Raw genomic sequence first — 20,493 nt, 5'->3', positions numbered from 1 at the left:
TAAATTCTACAAAGCAAAAAAAATTCTAAACTCAAGTCATCTTAAAATGGTATACTTTGCACTGGTACAGTCCATAATTCAGTATGGTATTTCAGTATGGGGGGCTGTTATAATTCCCACTTGGAAGAGCTTTTCATAATTCAAAAATCAATCATTAAAACAATCTTAAATAAGCCTAGACTTTTCCCAACCAACCTGACTTTTGAAGAGTTTAACGTGTTGACAGTTAGACAGTTGTATGTAATGAATGTAGTGAAGTATATATTTAAATATGAAAATAATCTCATTTGCACTAATAATACTATCAATAATCAATACAATTTAAGACCCACCACAAATAAGTACCTAATCTATCATACTAAAATTGAAAATATTAGAAGACAACTCATATATTTAAGCACTAAAATTATAAATAAAATTCCTGAACAAATTATTAGCTGTGCCAAGATAACAAAAAAAGTCAAAACAGATATCAATGCTTGGATCAAAATTAACTACTTCTTCTACCTTTGAGAACTATAATAAGTTAACAGAGAACTTTTCTGATTAGTGCGCTCACTTCCCCTACTTGTGCTCTATCACATCCCTTTCCCAATCCTTTCCAAAAATTCCAAGGATCAAAAGCCTTCCTATGACATGGATAGCCATAGTTGGAAGAACTTTTGATCCTCTACCCTTCTTCACCACATAACATGTATAATTTGCCTTCTAATATTGTAATGTGTTCTCATATTTATGTTATTTATTTTATACTGTAATGCTTTTTTATTGATGTAATTAATTTTTATTTCATATTGATGTATCTTATGTGTGTGTGTGTGTGTGTGAATAAATAAATTGAAAAATTGAATTTTTTTTGTCTATGCGACGACCAACAAATGAAACAATTGGATTTGATGGAAGTGGACAGGAGCTGGATACTGTGAGTTGCGGCTGTGGTTACTGTGGCTGGTGTATGTGCCGCTGGAGGAGTTGACACAAGTTGGCTCTGTGTTGTTTTCGTTAACTGCTCGACTATCTCGGGGTCAATCTGTTCTCAGGTGACATCCAATAGATGACTTCTCGCCATTGGCAGCCGAAGATGAGGCGCAATCAAGTGTGGCTCGATTAGTGGTAAGTCAGTGCGTCCCAATATCAGGTCGTCTCGAAGATCTGGTAGGCCTAGGAAGAAGACGGACTGACGTTGGTTCATAATCTCCAAGTCTAGGTGGCCGTGGAGGGTGGTGGAGCAGCTGGTGCTCTGGTTTGCTAGCATCATCACCCTGAGTGTGGGTGGAGTGCATGGCGGCTGAGTCGCTGTTGTCCGTGTAGGGGATCCGCGCGCGGCAAGGGCTGACCCGTGAGCTGTAGGGTCGTCACAGCCGGTGGGCTACGAGGGAAGGCGTGAGCTGACATAGCGTGACATCCGAGCGAGGTGTTCTCGTCACTGACGAGAGGAGAGGCCGGCATGTAGTGACTCGGGGTGTCCGTCTTGGTGGTCGAGAGTACAGTGGGGTCTTGGACGGCGTGACCAAGAACGTGGTGTTGTGGTGGAGGCGGTGACGATGGCGGCTGGGGCGCAGTTGTCGGCCTCTTGGTGGCCGTGAGCTGTGGTGGAGGCGGCGACAATGGTGGCTGGGGCGCAGTTGTCGGCCTCTTGGTGGCCGTGAGCTGTGGTGGAGGCGGCGACAATGGCGGCTGGGGCGCAGTTGTCGGCCTCTTGGTGGCCGTGAGCTGTGGTGGAGGCGGCGACAATGGCGGATGGGGCGCAGTTGTCGGCCTCTTGGTGGCCGTGAGCTGTGGTGGAGGCGGCGACAATGGTGGCTGGGGCGCAGTTGTCGGCCTCTTCGTGGCCGTGAGCTGTGGTGGAGGCGGCGACAATGGCGGCTGGGGCGCAGTTGTCGGCCTCTTGGTGGCCGTGAGCTGTGGTGGAGGCGGAGACAATGGTGGCTGGGGCGCAGTTGTCGGCCTCTTGGTGGCCGTGAGCTGTGGTGGAGGCGGCGACAATGGCGGCTGGGGCGTAGTTGTCGGCCTCTTGGTGGCCGTGAGCTGTGGTGGAGGCGGCGACAATGGCGGCTGGGGCGCAGTTGTCGGCCTCTTGGTGGCCGTGAGCTGTGGTGGAGGCGGCGACAATGGTGGCTGGGGCGCAGTTGTCGGCCTCTTGGTGGCCGTGAGCTGTGGTGGAGGCGGCGACAATGGCAGCTGGGGCGCAGTTGTCGGCCTCTTGGTGGCCGTGAGTTGTGGTGGAGGCGGCGACGATGGCGGCTGGGGTGCAGTTGTCGGCCTCTTGGTGGCCGTGAGCTGTGGTGGAGGCGGCGACAATGGCGGCTGGGGCGCAGTTGTCGGCCTCTGTGGAGGCGGTGATGACGACAGCTGGGGTGCCTTCCTCGATGGTGGTAGTGGTACTTTTAAACAATTACAATATTATTGTTTTAAAGTTGATCAATGACTGGAAGAAAGTATTCCAATAGTTTTTCCATCGCTGATTATCCCCGATTTGAAGCTACCCCATAAAATAGGTAGCTAAATACTGTAAAATAGTTTTCAAACCCCTGGTAATCTTATAGTTTGCATTATTCCTGACATTATTTAGGTGTTATTGGGAACTGACTTCTATTTCATGTTTTTTGTATCTTTTTGGATGATAGTAGTCTGTCAATTCTTATTCGGATAGTAGGGCAGTGACTATTATCTTAGAGAAAATATAGCACAAGATGATACACTATCATATAGGGCGTTTTTGTTGTAAATGTGAGTGTTAACTGAAGCCGATAGTCCTAGTAGTTGTTTTTGGTGAAGCTATGTGACGCTGGTAGTCTCTCATACTGTGCCCTTCTTACACTCTTACACTCCCAACAACACACTAATAATAGACAGTGTATAGGGTGTCTATGTTGCAAATGTGAGTGTTAACTGAAGCCGATAGTCGTAGTAGTTGTTTTTGGTGAAGCTATGTGACGCTGGTAGTCTCTCATACTGTGCCCTTCTTACACTCTTACACTCCAACAACACACTAATAATAGACAGTGTATAGGGTGTCTATGTTGCAAATGTGAGTGTAACTGAAGCCGATAGTCCTAGTAGTTGTTTTTGGTGAAGCTATGTGACGCTGGTAGTCTCTCATACTGTGCCCTTCTTACACTCTTACACTCCCAACAACACACTAATAATAGACAGTGTATAGGGTGTCTATGTTGCAAATGTGAGTGTTAACTGAAGCCGATAGTCCTAGTAGTTGTTTTTGGTGAAGCTATGTGACGCTGGTAGTCTCTCATACTGTGCCCTTCTTACACTCTTACACTCCCAACAACACACTAATAATAGACAGTGTATAGGGTGTCTATGTTGCAAATGTGAGTGTTAACTGAAGCCGATAGTCCTAGTAGTTGTTTTTGGTGAAGCTATGTGACGCTGGTAGTCTCTCATACTGTGCCTTCTTACACTCTTACACTCCCAACAACACACTAATAATAGACAGTGTATAGGGTGTCTATGTTGCAAATGTGAGTGTTAACTGAAGCCGATAGTCCTAGTAGTTGTTTTTGGTGAAGCTATGTGACGCTGGTAGTCTCTCATACTGTGCCCTTCTTACACTCTTACACTCCCAACAACACACTAATAATAGACAGTAGTCAGCTTGAGTTAACAGCAAGTCAGCTCGGAATTTGCAACATAAACTACCTAAAAATAAAAGTAAGAATGAATGGTGAAGAGGTGTGGAAGAGGGAAGAATGGGAAAGGAAGAGAGAGAGAAAAAAGACAAACAAAATTTTTAAGAGAGCCCACTTCACTTCTAACACATATAGCAGAAGAAATTTCATTTCAATCAATTGGATTCATTCAAGCCAATGTATTGGAGCAGAAATCTTGAGTGTCATACGTTGATATTAATATTTGTACCTTAAGATATCTATAAGTATATATTAATCCAAGACCGCTGCCAGCAGATCGCTCTCTGAGTGATCAGACCTTGAATTAAGGTGTGATGCCAAATAGGTGTTCTCATAGTGAGGAGGTAGTAGAGACGTTAATCAATCAATCAATTCATAATTTTAACCAACACAGCAAGCAATCATTTTATTTAACACATTAAAAATCAAAAGGTGGGCACATAGAGAATGAAGAAAAGATAACATGAGAAGATAATATCCCTCCATGGTATGTTCCAAAAATTGAGGCTATTTCATGTTCACAATCCGAGATAAAATGAAAGTCAAGTGGTTATGAAACTTGATTTAACTGTATCACACCATACAGAGAATATAGCTTAGAATATATCTCATGAAATAGGCCGTTTATGTTCCTAATTTCAAGCCGATTACTGTCGACTACTGTCTATTATTAGTGTGTTGTTGGGAGTGTAAGAAGGGCACAGTATGAGAGACTACCAGCGTCACATAGCTTCACCAAAACAACTACTAGGACTATAGGCTTCATTTAGCACTCACATTTGCAACATAAACGCTCTATATTATGGCATAAATTCTTAAGCCATCTTTTCTCGATGATATCACCTGATGGTGAGGAGTATATATACAGAAATGGGCTAATTCTAAAGCTGCATTTCACTTAATTTCTTGGTTTGTGAGGTGGAAACTGTTCTAAATCGTACAGCACTTTAATTATTACCGTTACAATAGTTGAATATAATATATTACAGAAATATGAAGTAGCTGAGTTGTGAAGTATGAGTAGCCAATCTATCTTCTTGCACCTAAAATTCGATTTAGAAGTGAATCTATTATTTTTCATCAATGTTGATGTGTTTTGTGATGAATGTATGTGTTGATGGAATTTGATTTCTTTTAGAAACAGGACTTATGCCCCCAACAGTTATGACTGTGTCTTTCTGTTGAATAAAACGAATTTTGTGTCTCAACCATTTATTTCAACCACCTTGAGTCACTCCACTTGTGTATTATTTGTAGACGGTATCTATTACTTTGTTGGCTAAGCATTATGTTCTTTTGCAGTGTATTGAAATGTTGGAAGCAGAATGACCGCGCAGAGGAATCTCACTGCTTTGAGAGGAGACTTGAAGAAGAATGTTACTGCTCTAATCTCCAGCCTTGGATCACTTCACAACCTGATGCATTATATAATATATATACCACCATTCGGAATTTTCTTCAGGTTAGTTGATGATTTCTACTATATTTGTCTTGTTTCTTGTTTGAATTGTGATGGTAGTCTCTCATACTGTGCCCTTCTTACACTCTTACACACCCAACAACACACTAATAATAGACAGTAATCAGCTTGAGTTAACAGCAAGTCAGCTCGGAATTTGCAACATAAACTACCTAAAAATAAAAGTAAGAATGAATGGTGAAGAGGTGTGGAAGAGGGAAGAATGGGAAAGGAAGAGAGAAGAGAGAGAGAAAAAAGACAAACAACATTTTTAAGAAAGCCCACTTCACTTCTAACACATATAGCAGAAGATATTTCATTTCAATCAATTGGATTCATTCAAGCCAATTTATTGGAGCAGAAATCGTGAGTGTCATACGTTGATATTAATATCTATACCTTAAGATATCTATAAGTATATATTAATCCAAGACCGCTGCCAGCAGATCGCTCTCTGTGTGATCAGACCTTGAATTAAGGTGTGATGCCAAATAGGTGTTCTCATAGTGAGGAGGTAGTGGAGACGTTAATCAATCAATCAATAAATAATTTTAACCAACACAGCAAGCAATCATTTTATTTAACACATTAAAAATCAAAAGGTGGGCACATAGAGAATGAAGAAAAGATAACATGAGAAGATAATATCCCTCCATGGTATGTTCCAAAAATTGAGGCTATTTCATGTTCACAATCCGAGATAAAATGAAAGTCAAGTGGTTATGAAACTTGATTTAACTGTATCACACCATACAGAGAATATAGCTTAGAATATATCTCATGAAATAGGCCGTTTATGTTCCTAATTTCAAGCCGATTTCTGTCGACTACTGTATATTATTAGTGTGTTTTTGGGAGTGTAAGAAGGGCACAGTATGAGAGACTACCAGCGTCACATAGCTTCACCAAAACAACTAATAGGATTATCGGCTTCATTTAGCACTCACATTTGCAACATAAACGCTCTATATTATGGCATAAATTCTTAAGCCATCTTTTCTCGATGATATCACCTGATGGTGAGGAGTATATATACAGAAATGGGCTAATTCTAAAGCTGCATTTCACTTAATTTCTTGGTTTGTGAGGTGGAAACTGTTCTAAATCGTACAGCACTTTAATTATTACCGTTACAATAGTTGAATATAATATTACAGAAATATGAAGTAGCTGAGTTGTGAAGTATGAGTAGCCAATCTATCTTCTTGCACCTAAAATTTGATTTAGAAGTGAATCTATTATTTTTCATCAATGTTGATGTGTTTTGTGATGAATGTATGTGTTGATGGAATTTGATTTTTTTTAGAAACAGGACTTATGCCCCCAACAGTTTTGACTGTGTCTTTCTGTTGAATAAAACGAATTTTGTGTCTCAACCACTTATTTCAACCACCTTGAGTCACTCCACTTGTGTATTATTTGTAGACGGTATCTATTACTTTGTTGGCTAAGCATTATGTTCTTTTGCAGTGTATTGAAATGTTGGAAGCAGAATGACCGCGCAGAGGAATCTCACTGCTTTGAGAGGAGACTTGAAGAAGAATGTTACTGCTCTAATCTCCAGCCTTGGATTACTTCACAACCTGATGCATTATATATACCACCATTCGGAATTTTCTTCAGGTTAGTTGATGATTTTTACTATATTTGTCTTGTTTCTTGTTTGAATTGTGATGTTTGATTGTGCACTTTGCGAGCTGCTTGCGTGTTATAGAATGCATCTTGCGATTAATCATAATTATTCTTAAGCTGGCCTCCAACGGTAGGACATGCATGATAAACTTGTGTGTACATACATGCATGTCCTGTCGTTAGTGGCCAGCCTTAATCTTATGCTTGCGCCCTATCTTCGCTCTCTATAAAAAATAAAAACAGTAATTGTATTCTATACTCTGATAAGCGAGTCTTTGGGAAGCTTTTAAAAATGAACAGATTTAACCGGTGTATTTTGGTGGAAATATGAGTGAATTTGAACTGAGCCTCGATGGTTCTATTAGCGCCGTCAGTCGGTGTTATTATAGTTTGAATGATCTACGATTTTAATTCTCTCACTTAAATAGGCTTTTGAAGTAGCCTATTTTTTTCGTAATGTTACCAGGTTTGGGAGACGCTTGAACGGTTTTAGTAGACAGTAGTTGAAAAAAAATTATGATAGTAGACAGCTTGTAGAGCATCTGGGGTTGCTAAGATAATTGGGCTTGTAAAGCATCTCTAAGTTTCCCGCATTGCCATAAATATTTCTAAAAAATATTTCCTCAAAGTAGGCTACACCAGTCAGTGATGAACGAAATTGTTTTATTTACATGGATAGATAGATAGATAGCGTACAACGCTAGGATATTACACTGAAGTATATCCTAACTATTATGGCACTGTGAATGATTATAATTAACTAGTGGGTAGTTTCTTTCTCGTTTCTAACCTTAGCATGTTGACTTTTCTTCTTCTCTGATTGGCTGGTTTTCTTTTCACTTTTTTTTTGTTGTGTTGTCTGCTTGCTGTAAATAACTGTATATTAGACTAATATTATGCACTCTTCTGCAAACTTGTAATATCACGCAGCTTCTACTTGGAATGTTTTGAGTTGAATAATTGATAGTTTTGATCTTCTGCTTGAACTTGTGATGTCTTTCTCATTGAAAGCTAAGTCTAGATTTGTTCATAGTATTGTCTTCAGTCTTCTTCTCTTCATTCTTCTTCTCTGTCTTCATTCTTCTCCTTCTTCATGAGCCCCACCCTTTTTCTGTACCCAAGGATACTTTCACTACATTTTTATCTTATAGCTTTGTTTTTTTTCTAAACACATTTCGACTATGGATTGTCTCACCTGCTGTGACTTGATTTGATTGCTTGTCTTGTGCACATCAGTGCTGTTTGAAACCCCATCATCATTTCACCAATCATCATTTTGTTTTGTTTTCACTATTATTTTATTTAATTTTTTTTCATTAATTTTTTTCTCTCCTCGTTGTTGGTGATGTATTTATAGCATGATAGAGCACCACTAGTTTCCAGAAATCGCACGGCTTGTTGATGCACTTGAACATAGGAAAAAATTCCAAATGAATCAAAGCTCTAACGTTGTTCCAATTTTTATATTACAGGAAAGGGAATCGGCAGTCGACTATAGGATACCGAGGACTAATTCTATTTTCTCCAAAATAAACTCATTTTTATCTTATGATTTTTTTCATTCATCTTATTATTTTATGATTTATTAATTTGTAATAAAATTTTGTTTTTGGTTTACATCATTTTATTTTTATTTTATCATTCATTTTATTTTTATTTCATCATTCATTTAATTTCATTCATCATTATATTTTTTATTCAATTTGTCATTATATTGAAGAGCTGTTGTTGGTTCATGAGTGAATTGATCTCAGGATGTTATAATTATTCCTGTCTGGTTCATTTCCACTATGATTTTAAAAGCTGGGTCATTCTAATAGTTATGAAGTTTCATTGTTTTCTGAACCCAATTTATAATTATAAAAATAAATTCTGTGAAAACTTGGATACCCCCACCCTTTTTCTGTACCCAAGGATACTTTCACTACAAATTCAATAATATTCGTTGCTGAGTTGTGTATTTTAACTGTATTCTATTGGGTGGAATCAAATATACTGAACGTATTTATAGAAATATGAATTATCAATCTTTGAGTATTCATCCCCCCTCCTCCTCCATACAATCTTGAGATACAGTCCCACTATTGGGACTGGTGGAGGAGGTAGCCATTTTGAACTAACTTATTGAAAGTTTGTTTAGAGTGAGTTTTAATAGCGTTCTTTGAAGGAGCCGCACACAGGGACAATAGTAGCGTCCACTAGCTGTGGCGGGAACACGGAAGTGGGAATGTGATATACATTTCAGTTGCCGACATTCCTAATTCCGCGTTCCCGTAGCAGTTAATAACCGCTACTGATAAACCTGTGTGCAACGAGTTTTAGTACTAGTCTATAAATTCATTACAATTCAGGGCACAGACTTTATAGATTAATCATTCATGTTGATTAGTGTCTATAGAATGACATAATTTGATTGTTATGATGGTTGATAAGCAAGCAAGCGCAGACTATTGACAGAGTACTGTCAACATTGGAACGTGGCGAGGTGGCACTCCATTTCAATGTGTCTACTACTAACTTCTTGAGACCAGTTTCCATTGCCACAGATTAATGTATCCCAACAGTAGCTGTCTCCAGAATATAGCAATCAATGATTAGTTGTGCAACTTGTCTCTGGGATTTGTGGCAATGGAAACTGGCCTACAGTCTTCTATTGCGATTCTAAAGCTGAATCTCCCACATATCAGTATCAGGTACAGTGAGAATATAATTGCCATCAGTTGTAATGGGACTAATGATACTCGCTGAGTCCAATCAGAACTGATGGAAATTATGTGTTGACTGATATGTGGGAATGTGCGGCCCATTGCAGTGCGTCTATCTTCATTGTGGCAAGGCATTAGAGAGCGGTGCAGGTCGGTATTGCCTAGTATTATAGGTGATAGATTTAATTGTGAGGTTGGGTCGCATATAGTGAGATTTAGGGCTCTATAAATACTGCAAAGTTTTTATATAAAGCCTTAGTGAGGTTCACTTGGAACTGTGAACTTTGGTTCAATAGAAACCACCGTAGGTGTTGAGCCAGTTACAAACATCGATTTTATGTCATCCTTATAAACTATTAGATTGAATGGAGCTTGTCAAACGCAGGATGTGTGTGCAGGTACATAATCATGTGTTTCCCAAGTTATGTTCAATCTAATAGAATTTATGAGTACGTGCAAAAATCGATGTGTGTGTTACTAGACATATTTATAACTGAGTAATTCTGATAAATCTCACTACAGTATAAAAGTAGTTTGCCGTAAGGTTAGTCTCCATAGAGGACCTAATGTATTATGAAAAAAATATGACTTCTTGAACATAATTATATGGTTGTCTGAAGGTGCTCACTAACTACTGGACAAGCGGGTAGAGCACGAGTGTGTACACATTTAACAGAAACTGTTACATAACCTCACTTTTAGAGGTTAGGATTACTCCTGGATTGTAAACCACAGAATTCCCATTCCCCATGACAATAATTGAAAGGTCCAGAGTTCCCTGAAATAGTAAACATTTAGCTATTAAGATTGAGTTGAAAAAATAGGACAATGACCTCTTTTTGTTATCATTATGGAACCTAACCTCACTTTTAGAGCCCCTCAGACGATGAGAGACAAAGCTATTTTAAATGCTTGAAACACGGTTTCGAAGTATGTTTCAGACTATTAGAAGCTTATTAATGTCTGAAGTTGAAAATTAAAGCAAAGTAAATTGTGTTTAGAGCCTCTAGACGTCTCTAAATTGATTTCAATCTGGGAATCTATGATGAGGAACTGGATTTGTCCAGAATTTTCGATGTCCAGGGAATGGCATCAAATCGATTTCATCTGAAGGCATTTCGTATGGGTTTTCTCATCTTTGCTTGTATGAATTTCATCTTTAGAAGCTTATCTGGCTATTATTAAATAGGATATCCTTCTTAGATTGTATCAGTTCCTTGAGCATGAGGATCTTGAATTTACCGCGCTTTTGAATTCAAGATGGCGTCTTTGTTGTCAGGTTGTGCAGATGGCAGATCCCAGCTGTCAGCTGTTTGAGAAAAAATAAAAAATCCAAGAAATATTTCAAAATTATCGATTTTGTGAATCATTTGTAGAACTACACAGACAATTAATTATTATTATCTCAAGAATCATTATTCTTGTCTAGTTTTTGTTCTGACAATTGATAAGATCCTCCTTTCCTTTTAACATCATGCTGGATTATGCATATCATTCTGCAAACAATATTGATAGCATTCTATCTAGAGAATGAGTGAATTTCAAATGGAATAGAATTGGACACATAGATTCATCTAAAAACTTGAAAAATCATGAAATTGAAACATATTCCCACCTTGTACCAAATCGATACTTTCTCTGGGAGAATCATGTTGGTAGACTTGACTCTTGTAGCGGCCATTTCAATTTGAATTCAAATAACCAGAAAATATCTGTTAGGTTTTAAAACTCTTCAAAAACAGAGCTACAAAGCCAAGCCAAGAATACCTTAATTCTCAAAATGCATTATTTGTTGACTTCTACAATTCATTTGATAACGGCGATCGTAAATATCTGAATAAGAGCTTGCGAAATTTGTATAAAACCATAGAATAAGAAGTCAGTTCACTAACGCATATCCTTTCTCTGCGATAAAACTTTGATAAATGAAAACAAAATGATGAAAATACTCTCAAGAAAAGGAATGGAGTAGTGCAGGGATGTTTACTAGCACCTTTCAAATTTTCCATTTACAAATTTACCCTTATTTAAGCTGCCAAAACACAATTTTTTCAAAAAATCAACATATCTCCTCCTTTTATTGGTTTCTATTTTTCAATTCCCCCCAAATAAACTCGTTTTAGTTGATTTTTCCAGCAAAAACACGAATTTTTCCCCTCTTTATTTCCAGTTTCACCGATCTCAGTCATCAAAGAGGATGAGGAATCATGATGCAGAGAGGATTAAGGAAGCAGTCCCAACACTTCAGATAAGTTCTTCACTCTTTTTTGTCAATAATTATTTGTTCATTCTATGCCTAAATTTATGACAATCATCAGTCGGATATCACCAAATTAATATAAAAGAAGAAGCAGATTGGATAGTATAATAATCTTAAAAGAAATATTTCATAGATGTAAAGTTAGTTTTAATTATTTGATTGTATGGTATGATTTGATTGTATTGGTTAATTTGGTGATGGAAACCTCTCGTGGTAGTTCCACCTGCAGCTGCTACAATTGGGACACTACGGATCCACAGTTTAGGTGGAGTCCGAAACATCACAATGTCCATCCACTACTTGCAATGAGTAGTGTAATCTCATATACTGTATACTCCTGTGGAGGGATACAGTGCTCAATATAATATTGGAGCGGACCCAACAAATGTAATTTTGTTCTTAGAGTAACTTAATATAGTAGACCAACTGTAATAGTGATGAATATTTATTGTTGACTGAGAATTGAGTGGATATTGAACTCTATTCATATAAAATAATAACTTATTCTCGAAAAATGAACATTTTTTGAGAGAATTTAAATAAGTCTGCTACTGTATTCTCATGAAAACATGAGACTTCTTCAATATTAACTTTCATCAATGTAATAAAAAACATTATAGACTTTATAATTATTATTACCTCTTGGAGAATATAGGTACCAAGAAAGCATCTATTGACACAGTTACTACATAGGCCTATATAATCATCATCCCATGACAAGTATACTTGTCTGAGAGTCTGCAGTCTTCAAGAAGATGGAATTTCAACAAAAAATCTAGAATTCGGATTGATTCACTGTAATTTTCATGTCAATGCATCTAATCAACTGCTTTCTCTTACAGCTTCACTACATCTAGGGATGTCAATCCCGGGATCCTGGGATCCCGAATCCCGGGATCCCGGTCCATTTTTGATACCTAACAATCTCGGGATTTTTCAGCGTCAATCCCGGGATTTTCGGGATTGTAAACCTGAAATTGTGAATCTTATTTTTCCAAAAAAAATTCAATGTGGAATTCATTTACGGTGATGAATATGAGTTTTTATAACTGATTTATTGTTCCAAGTGTTTAACTAATTTATTCTACAGGCACAGCCTACAGTTGCATAATTATACATAATATTGATTGTATAATGTATTCTTTACTGGCGTAATAGAATTCGCATTATCAGTTCGCATAATTGGCAGAATGGCTGTTGATCGGTTGTTATGTCTCTACACTTGTTTCTGTTTACACAGCACCACAATTACCAGTCTAGAAGGCGCAATATTTGCAATAGTGCTGATGGCATTTCTTCGAAATGCATTCCGAACTTTGAAAAGACTTCAGAAATCAGAAATAAAAAAGCACTAAGCGATTCACTCTCGGTCTAATATTATTCCTCTCCTCTTCTCTTTCTCTATCATAAGTAGAATATCTAGTTGAAGTAAATACTTTAGTTGGCTCTACGAAATTTCATTTAGTACTTTAGTAGTGTAGTGGTTCAGCTTTCGCGTTGTTCGGTCGGTATGGCGTTACGGTCTTACAAAAAGTATTTTATTTTATTATAATATTATTAATTCTAGTGATATTTCACTTCACAGTATTTGACGTAATTAAAGTGTGAGCTCTATCCCGTCCTGAAGTAGGATAGAAATGCTTTTGTTCTACATAAAAATACTCTGATGAGTTATCTTGCTTTCCTCAGTTCTCACTATCATTTTTAGGATACAGCAAATTTAAGGTAGGACATCAAATAAAACAGTTACTCCTAATCTTGAAAACATTTATAGAAATAGAATGTTCAATTTTAATATTATTCCCAAGTATTTTATTTTCATTATGATAATAGCCTCTCCCTCTTTAATGGGCCCTTTTTCATCTCCACACACTGTTACTGAACATGTGTATTGTTATTGTACTGTTATTGAAGATGTAATTGAGGAGGAACAATTGGTTGGAAATACATTAAACTGATTTTTGTCAATCCCGGGATCAGTCCCGGGATCCCGGGATTGATATTGGATAATCCCGAAATACCGGGATTGGAAATCAGTCCCGGGATTGACATCCCTAACTACATCTCAATTTGATGAGAAATAGGATTATTGATTTTATATGAGAAACAATAATAATATGTTTCCATATTATTTGGACATGTTCTCAAAAAGTATAGAGATGGATCTCTATTAGTAAATTAATAGGATATTATATTGAATCTATATGAATTCGAGATATTTTGAAATATTTTTGGAGCCATCAGATAAATGCTGATGCGCTGTCCACTTGAATCCTTTTATTGATGAAATTCTCATGAATTATAATTATAGAGTTTGGAGTTATGAATCAATTCTGAAATAAGATTGATGGAACAAATCCAGTTATACAAGTTTAATGATCTCCAAGGACCTTTGTTTAACAAGAAATTAATGCAAAGGCAATGCAGGATGTTTCTTATCTCGAGATTTCACTGAAAATTATTTCAGAACAAGAGTCCAATCTTGATTATAACACTCAATCCCATATAGGTAGAATATTCTAGTGTAGTACTTTGAATTCCTAGAACAGTGACACTTCGACTCATCAATAAAATATGTTTGATTTGTTGATGTGTCACTACTGCATCATTCTAATAGTTTTTGTTTTGTATTTTCAGCTATCACCCACTGCATACAGTGATGAACTCTGAATATTCCGTACCGTACAAAAATGGATACACGTTCCGCGAGTGCATTCAAAGTATAGTGAATGTAGTGCAGTGTTGTGAAAAAAGTGCTCAAAAGACTGGACGACAACTCTGGACTCTGGACTTGCTGGTTGCTGGGAGGGCGCAACCGCAACAAAAGTGAGGTGAGACATTCTTTCATTATTTAGAGAGAATTTTTTAACTTGAGTCAATTTTGTGACTTGAACATTTTTTCAATGTTTTTTGATGTTTTTACAATGTTTTTCAATGTTTTTTTCAGTGCTTTTCAATGTTTTTCAATGTTTTTTAAAAGTTTTTCAATGTTTTTTCAGTGTTTTTCAATGTTTATTCGATGTTTCTTGATGTTTTTCAATATTTTTCATTGTTTTTAATGTTTTTTCGATATTTCTCAATGTTTTTCAGTGTTTTTCAATGTTTTTCAATGTTTTTTCGATGTTTCTCGATGTTTTTAAATGTTTTTCAATTTTTTAAAATGTTTTTTCAATGTTTTTCAATGTTTTTCGATGTTTTTCAATGTTTTTCAATGTTTTCTCAGTGTTTTTCAATACTTTTAAATGTTTTTCAATGTTTCTTCGATGTTTCTTTGATGTTTCTTGATGTTTCTCAACGTTTTTCAATGTTTTTCATTGTTTTTCAATGTTTTTCATTGTTTTTCAATTTTTTTTGATGTTTTTCAATGTTTTTCAATATTTTTCAAAGTTTTTTTGATGTTTCTCGATATTTTTCAATGTTTTTCATTCATTTTCAATGTTTTTTTTGATGTTTTTCAATGTTTTCACTTTGTTTTCCAAAGTTGTTCAATGTTTTTTCATTGTTTTTCGATTTTTCTTGATGTTTTTCAGTTTTTTCAATGTTTTTCAATGATTTTTCAATGTTTTTCCGATGTTTCTCGATGTTTTTCAATGTTTTTCAATGTTTTTCATTCATTTTCAATATTTTTCAATGTTTTTTGATGTTTTTACTTTGTTTTTCGATGTTTTTTCATTGTGTTTCAATGTTTTTCAATGTTTCTCAATATTTTCAATGTTTTTTCAGTGTTTTCCAATGTTTTATCGAAGTTTCTTGATGTTTTTCAATGTTTTCCAATGTTTTTCAATGTTTATTCGATGTTTCTCGTAGTTTTTCAATTTTTTTTCAGTGTTTTTTAATGTTTTTCATGTTTTTTCGATGTTTCTCGATGTTTTTCAGTGTTTTTCAATGTTTTTCAATGTTTTTTCGATGTTTCTCGATGTTTTTCAATGTTTTTCAATTTTTTTTCCAAATTTTTTCAATGTTTTTTGATTTTTTTCAATGTTTTTTCAATGTTTTTCAATGTTTTTCGATGTTTTTCAATGTTTATCAATGTTTTTCAATGTTTTCTCAGTGTTTTTCAATGCTTTTCAATGTTTTTTCAATGTTTTTCAATGTTTTTCAGTGTTTTCAAATGTTTATCAATGTTTCTTCGATGTTTCTCGATGTTTCTCAATGTTTTTCAATGTTTTTTAATGTTTTTCAATGTTTTTCATTGTTTTTCAATGTTTTTTCGATGTTTCTCAATGTTTTTTTAGTGTTTTCGAATTTTTTTTGATGTTTTTTCGATCTTTCTTAATATTTTTTCAGTGTTTTCAATGTTTTTCAAAGTTTTTTCGATGTTTCTGGATGTTTTTCAATGTTTTTTTGATGTTTCTCGATATTTTTCGATGTTTTTCATTCATTTTCAATGTTTTTCAATGTTTTTCAATTATTCCCAATGTTTTTCAATGATTTTTCGAAGTTTTTCAATGTTTTTCCAAAGTTTCTCAATGTTTTCCAATGTTTTTCAATGTTTTTCATTCATTTTCAATATTTTCCAATGTTTTTTGATGTTTTTCAATGTTTTTACTTTGCTTTCCAATGTTTTTTCATTGTGTTTAAATGTTTTTCAATGTTTTTTCGATGTTTCTCGATGTTTTTCAATGTTTTCAATGTTTTTCAATGTTTCTCAATGTTTTTTCAATGTTTTTCAATGTTTTCTCAGTGTTTTCAATGCTTTTCAATGTTTTTCAATGTTTTTCAATGTTTTTTCAGTGTTTTCCAATGTTTTTCCGATGTTTCTCGATGTTTTTCAGTGTTTTTCAATGTTTATCAATGTTTTTTTGATGTTTCTCGATGTTTTTCAATTTTTAAAAATGTTTTTTCGATGTTTTTCAATGTTTTCTTAGTGTTTTTCAATGCTTTCCAATGTTTTTCAATGCTTTCTCAAAGTTTTTCAATGTTTTTCAATGTTTTTCAATGTTTTTCAGTGATTTTTAATGTTTTTTCAATGTTTCTTTGATGTTTCTTCAATGTTTTTCAGTGTTTTTCAATGTTTTTCAATGTTTTTTCGATGTTTCTCGATGTTTTTTCAATGTTTTTCAATGTTTTCTCAGTGTTCTTTCAATGTTTTTTCAGTGTTTTCAATGTTTTCCGATGTTTCTCGATGTTTTTCAGTGTTTTCAATGTTTTTCAATGTTTTTTGATGTTTCTCGATGTTTTTCAATGTTTTTGAATGTTTTTTCGATGTTTTTCAAATGTTTTCTCAGTGTTTTCAATGTTTTCCAATGTTTTTTCAATGTTTTTTCAAAGTTTTTCAATGTTTTTCAGTTTTTTTAATGTTTCTCAATGTTTCTTCGATGTTTCTTGATGTTTCTCAATGTTTTTCAATGTTTTTCAATGTTTTTCAATGTTTTTTCGATGTTTTTCAATGTTTTTCAATATTTTTCAATGTTTTTTGATGTTCTCAATGTTTTCACTCCGTTTTCCAATGTTTTTCAATGTTTTTCATTGTTTTTCAATGTTTTCAATGTTTTTTCGATTTTTCTCGATGTTTTTCAGTGTTTTTCAATGTTATTCAATGTTTTTCAATGATTTTTCATGTTTTTCAATGTTTTTCCAATGTTTCTCGAAGTTTTCCGATGTTTCTCGATGTTTTCCAATGTTTTTCATTCATTTTCAATATTTTTCAATGTTTTTTGATGTTTTTCAATGTTGTTCAATGTTTTTACTTTGCTTTCCAATGTTTTTCATTGTGTTTGATGTTTTTCAATGTTTTTTCGATGATTCTCGATGTTTTTCAATGTTTTCAATGTTTCTCAGTGTTTTTCAATGTTTTTTTCAGTGTTTTTCAATGTTTTTCCGATGTTTCTCGATGTTTTTCAGTGTTTTTCAATGTTTATCAATGTTTTTTTGATGTTTCTCGATGTTTTTCAATGTTTTTAAATGTTTTTTCAATGTTTTTTCAATGTTTTTCAATGTTTTCTCAGTGTTTTTCAATGCTTTCAAAGTTTTCAATGTTTTTCAAAAGTTTTTCAATGTTTTTCAGTTCTTTTTAATGTTTCTCAATGTTTCTTCGATGTTTCTTGATGTTTCTCGATGTTTTTCAATGTTTTTGAATGTTTTTTCGATGTTTTTTTCGAGTTTTTCAATGTTTTTCAATATTTTCAATGTTTTTTGATTCTCAATGTTTTCACTCCGTTTTCCAATTTTTCAAGGTTTTTTCATAGTTTTTCAATGTTCTTCAATATTTTTTCGATTTTTCTAGATGTTTTTCAATGTTATTCAATGTTTTTCAATGATTTATCAATGTTTTCAATGTTTTTCCAATGTTTCTCGAAGTTTTCCAATGTTTTTCAATTTTTTCCAATGTTTTTCATTCATTTTCAATGTTTTTCAAACTTGTTGGTGTTTATCAATGTTTTTCAATGTTTTTACTTTGTTTTCCAATGTTTTTCGATGTTTTTCATTGTTTTTCAATGTTTTCAATGTTTTTCAATGTTTTCAATGTTTTTCAGTGTTTTTCAATGTTTTCAATGTTTTTCAGTGTTTTTCAATGTTTTTCAATGTTTTTCAAGTTTTCAATGTTTTTTCAGTGTATTCCAATGTTTTTCATGTTCTTCAGTGTTTTTCAATGTTTTCTATGTTTTCAATGTTTTTTCAGTGTTTTTCAATGTTTTTCAGTGTTTTTCAATGTTTTTCAATGTATTAAATGTTTTTTCAGTATTTTTTAATGTTTTCAATGCTTTTTCATTGTTTTCCATTTTTTTCAATGTTTTCAATGTTTTTTCAGTGTTTTTCAGTGTTTTCCAATGTTTTTCAATGTATTCAATGTTTTTCAATGTTTTTCATGTTTTTTCAGTGTTTTTCAATGTTTTCAATGTTTTTCAGGTTTTTTCAATGTTTTCAATGTTTTTCAGTGTTTTTCAATGTTTTTCAATGTTTTCAATGTTTTCAATGTTTTTTCAGTGTTTTCCAATGTTTTTCAATGTTCTTCAGTGTTTTCCAATGTTTTTCTATGTTTTCAATGTTTTTTCAATGTTTTTCAGTTTTTTTCAATGTTTTCCAATGTTTTCAATGTTTTTCAGAGTTTTTCAATGTTTTTCAATGTTTCAATGTTTTTTCAGTGTTTTTCGATGTTTTTCAGTGTTTTTCAATGTTTTCAATGTATTTTCAGTGTTTTTCAATAATTTTCGATGTTCTTCAGTGGTTTTCAATGTTTTCAATGTTTTTTCAGTGTTTTTCAATGTTTTCAATGTTTTTCAGTGTTTTTCAATGTTTTTTCAGTGTTTTTCAATGTTTTTCATTGTTTTTCAATTTTTTCAATGTTTTTCGATGTTTTTCATTGATTTCAATGTTTTCTGATGTTTTTCAATGTTTTTCAATGTTTTTCAATGTTTTTTGATGTTTTTCATTGTTTTTCAATGTTTTTATTTTTTTAAATGTTTTTTCAGTGTTTTTCAATGTTTTTCAATGTTTTTCAGTGTTTTTCAATGTTTTCAATGTTTTCTATGTTTTTCAGTGTTTTTCGATGTTTTTCAGTGTTTTTCAATGTTTTCAATGTATTCTCAGTGTTTTTCAATAATTTTCGATGTACTTCAGTGGTTCTCAATGTTTTCAATGTTTTTTCAGTGTTTTCCATTGTTTTCAATGTTTTTTTAGTGTTTTTCGATGTTTTTCAGTGTTTTCAATGTTTTTTCTGTGTTTTTCAATGATTTTCGACATTCTTCAGTGTTTTCAATGTTTTAAATGTTTTTTCAGTGTTTTTCAATATTTTTCATTGTTTTTCAGTGTTTTTCAGTGTTTTTCAATGTTTTTCAATGTTTTCCAGTGTTTTTCAATGTTTTTCAGTTTTTTCCAATGTTTTTTCAATGTTTTTCAATGTTTTTCAATGTTTTTCAGTGTTTTTCAATGTTTTTCAAGGTTTTCAGTGTTTTTCAATGTTTTTCAAGGTTTTTCAATGTTTTTCAATGTTTTTTCAGTGTTTTTCAATGTTTTCAATGTATTCTCAGTGTTTTTCAATAATTTTCGATGTTCTTCAGTGGTTCTCAATGTTTTCAATGTTTTTTCAGTGTTTTTCATTGTTTTCAATGTTTTTTTAGTGTTTTTCGATGTTTTTCAGTGTTTTCAATGTTTTTTCTGTGTTTTTCAATGATTTTCGACATTCTTCAGAGATTTCAATGTTTTAAATGTTTTTTCAGTGTTTTTCAATATTTTTCATTGTTTTTCAGTGTTTTTCAGTGTTTTTCAATGTTTTTCAATGTTTTTCAATGTTTTTTCAGTGTTTTTCAATGTTTTTCAGTTTTTTCCAATGTTTTTTCAATGTTTTCCAATGTTTTTCAATGTTTTTCAGTGTTTTTCAATGTTTTTCAATGTTTTTCAGTGTTTTTCAATGATTTTCAATGTTTTTCCAGTGTTTTTCAATGTCTTTCAATGTTTTTTCAGTGTTTTTCAAGGTTTTTCATTGTTTGTCAATGTTTTTTCAGTTTTTTCAATATTTTTCATTGTTTTCCAGTGTTTTTCAATGTTTTTCAATGTTTTTTCAGTGTTTTTCAATGTTTTTCACTTTTTTCCAATGTTTTTTCAATGTTTTGAATGTTTTTCAGTGTTTTTCAATGTTTTTCAAGGTTTTTCAATGTTTTTCGATGTTTTTAATGTTTTCCAATGATTTTCAATGTTTTTCTAGTGTTTTTTCAGTGTTTTTCAATGTTTTTCCAGTGTTTTTCAATATTTTTCAATGTTTTTCAGTGTTTTTAGACGTTTTTCAAGGTTTTTCATTGTTTTTCAGTGTTTTCAGACGTTTTTCAAGGTTTTTCATTGTTTTCGATG

General features: G+C 33.7%; 1 protein-coding gene across 1 annotated transcript; it reads right to left on the bottom strand.

Annotated features, from left to right (window-relative positions):
* Positions 1 to 1,257: 1,257 nt before the first annotated feature.
* On the bottom strand, positions 1,258 to 4,937 carry LOC120354250 (extensin-like). Its single transcript, XM_039441124.1, has 2 exons — positions 4,922 to 4,937; positions 1,258 to 2,384 (listed from the first exon to the last, which is right to left on the bottom strand). The coding sequence occupies exons 1-2, from the start codon at positions 4,935 to 4,937 to the stop codon at positions 1,258 to 1,260; spliced, it is 1,143 nt and encodes a 380-aa protein (XP_039297058.1).
* Between the last annotated feature and the right edge of the window lie 15,556 nt (positions 4,938 to 20,493).

The sequence above is a fragment of the Nilaparvata lugens genome, chromosome 14 (assembly GCF_014356525.2).
Source record: "Nilaparvata lugens isolate BPH chromosome 14, ASM1435652v1, whole genome shotgun sequence".
In the NCBI taxonomy this organism is placed as follows: domain Eukaryota; kingdom Metazoa; phylum Arthropoda; class Insecta; order Hemiptera; family Delphacidae; genus Nilaparvata; species Nilaparvata lugens.
The sequence above is the reverse complement of the archived record's forward strand: the minus strand, read 5'-3'. Positions and strand labels throughout refer to the sequence as shown.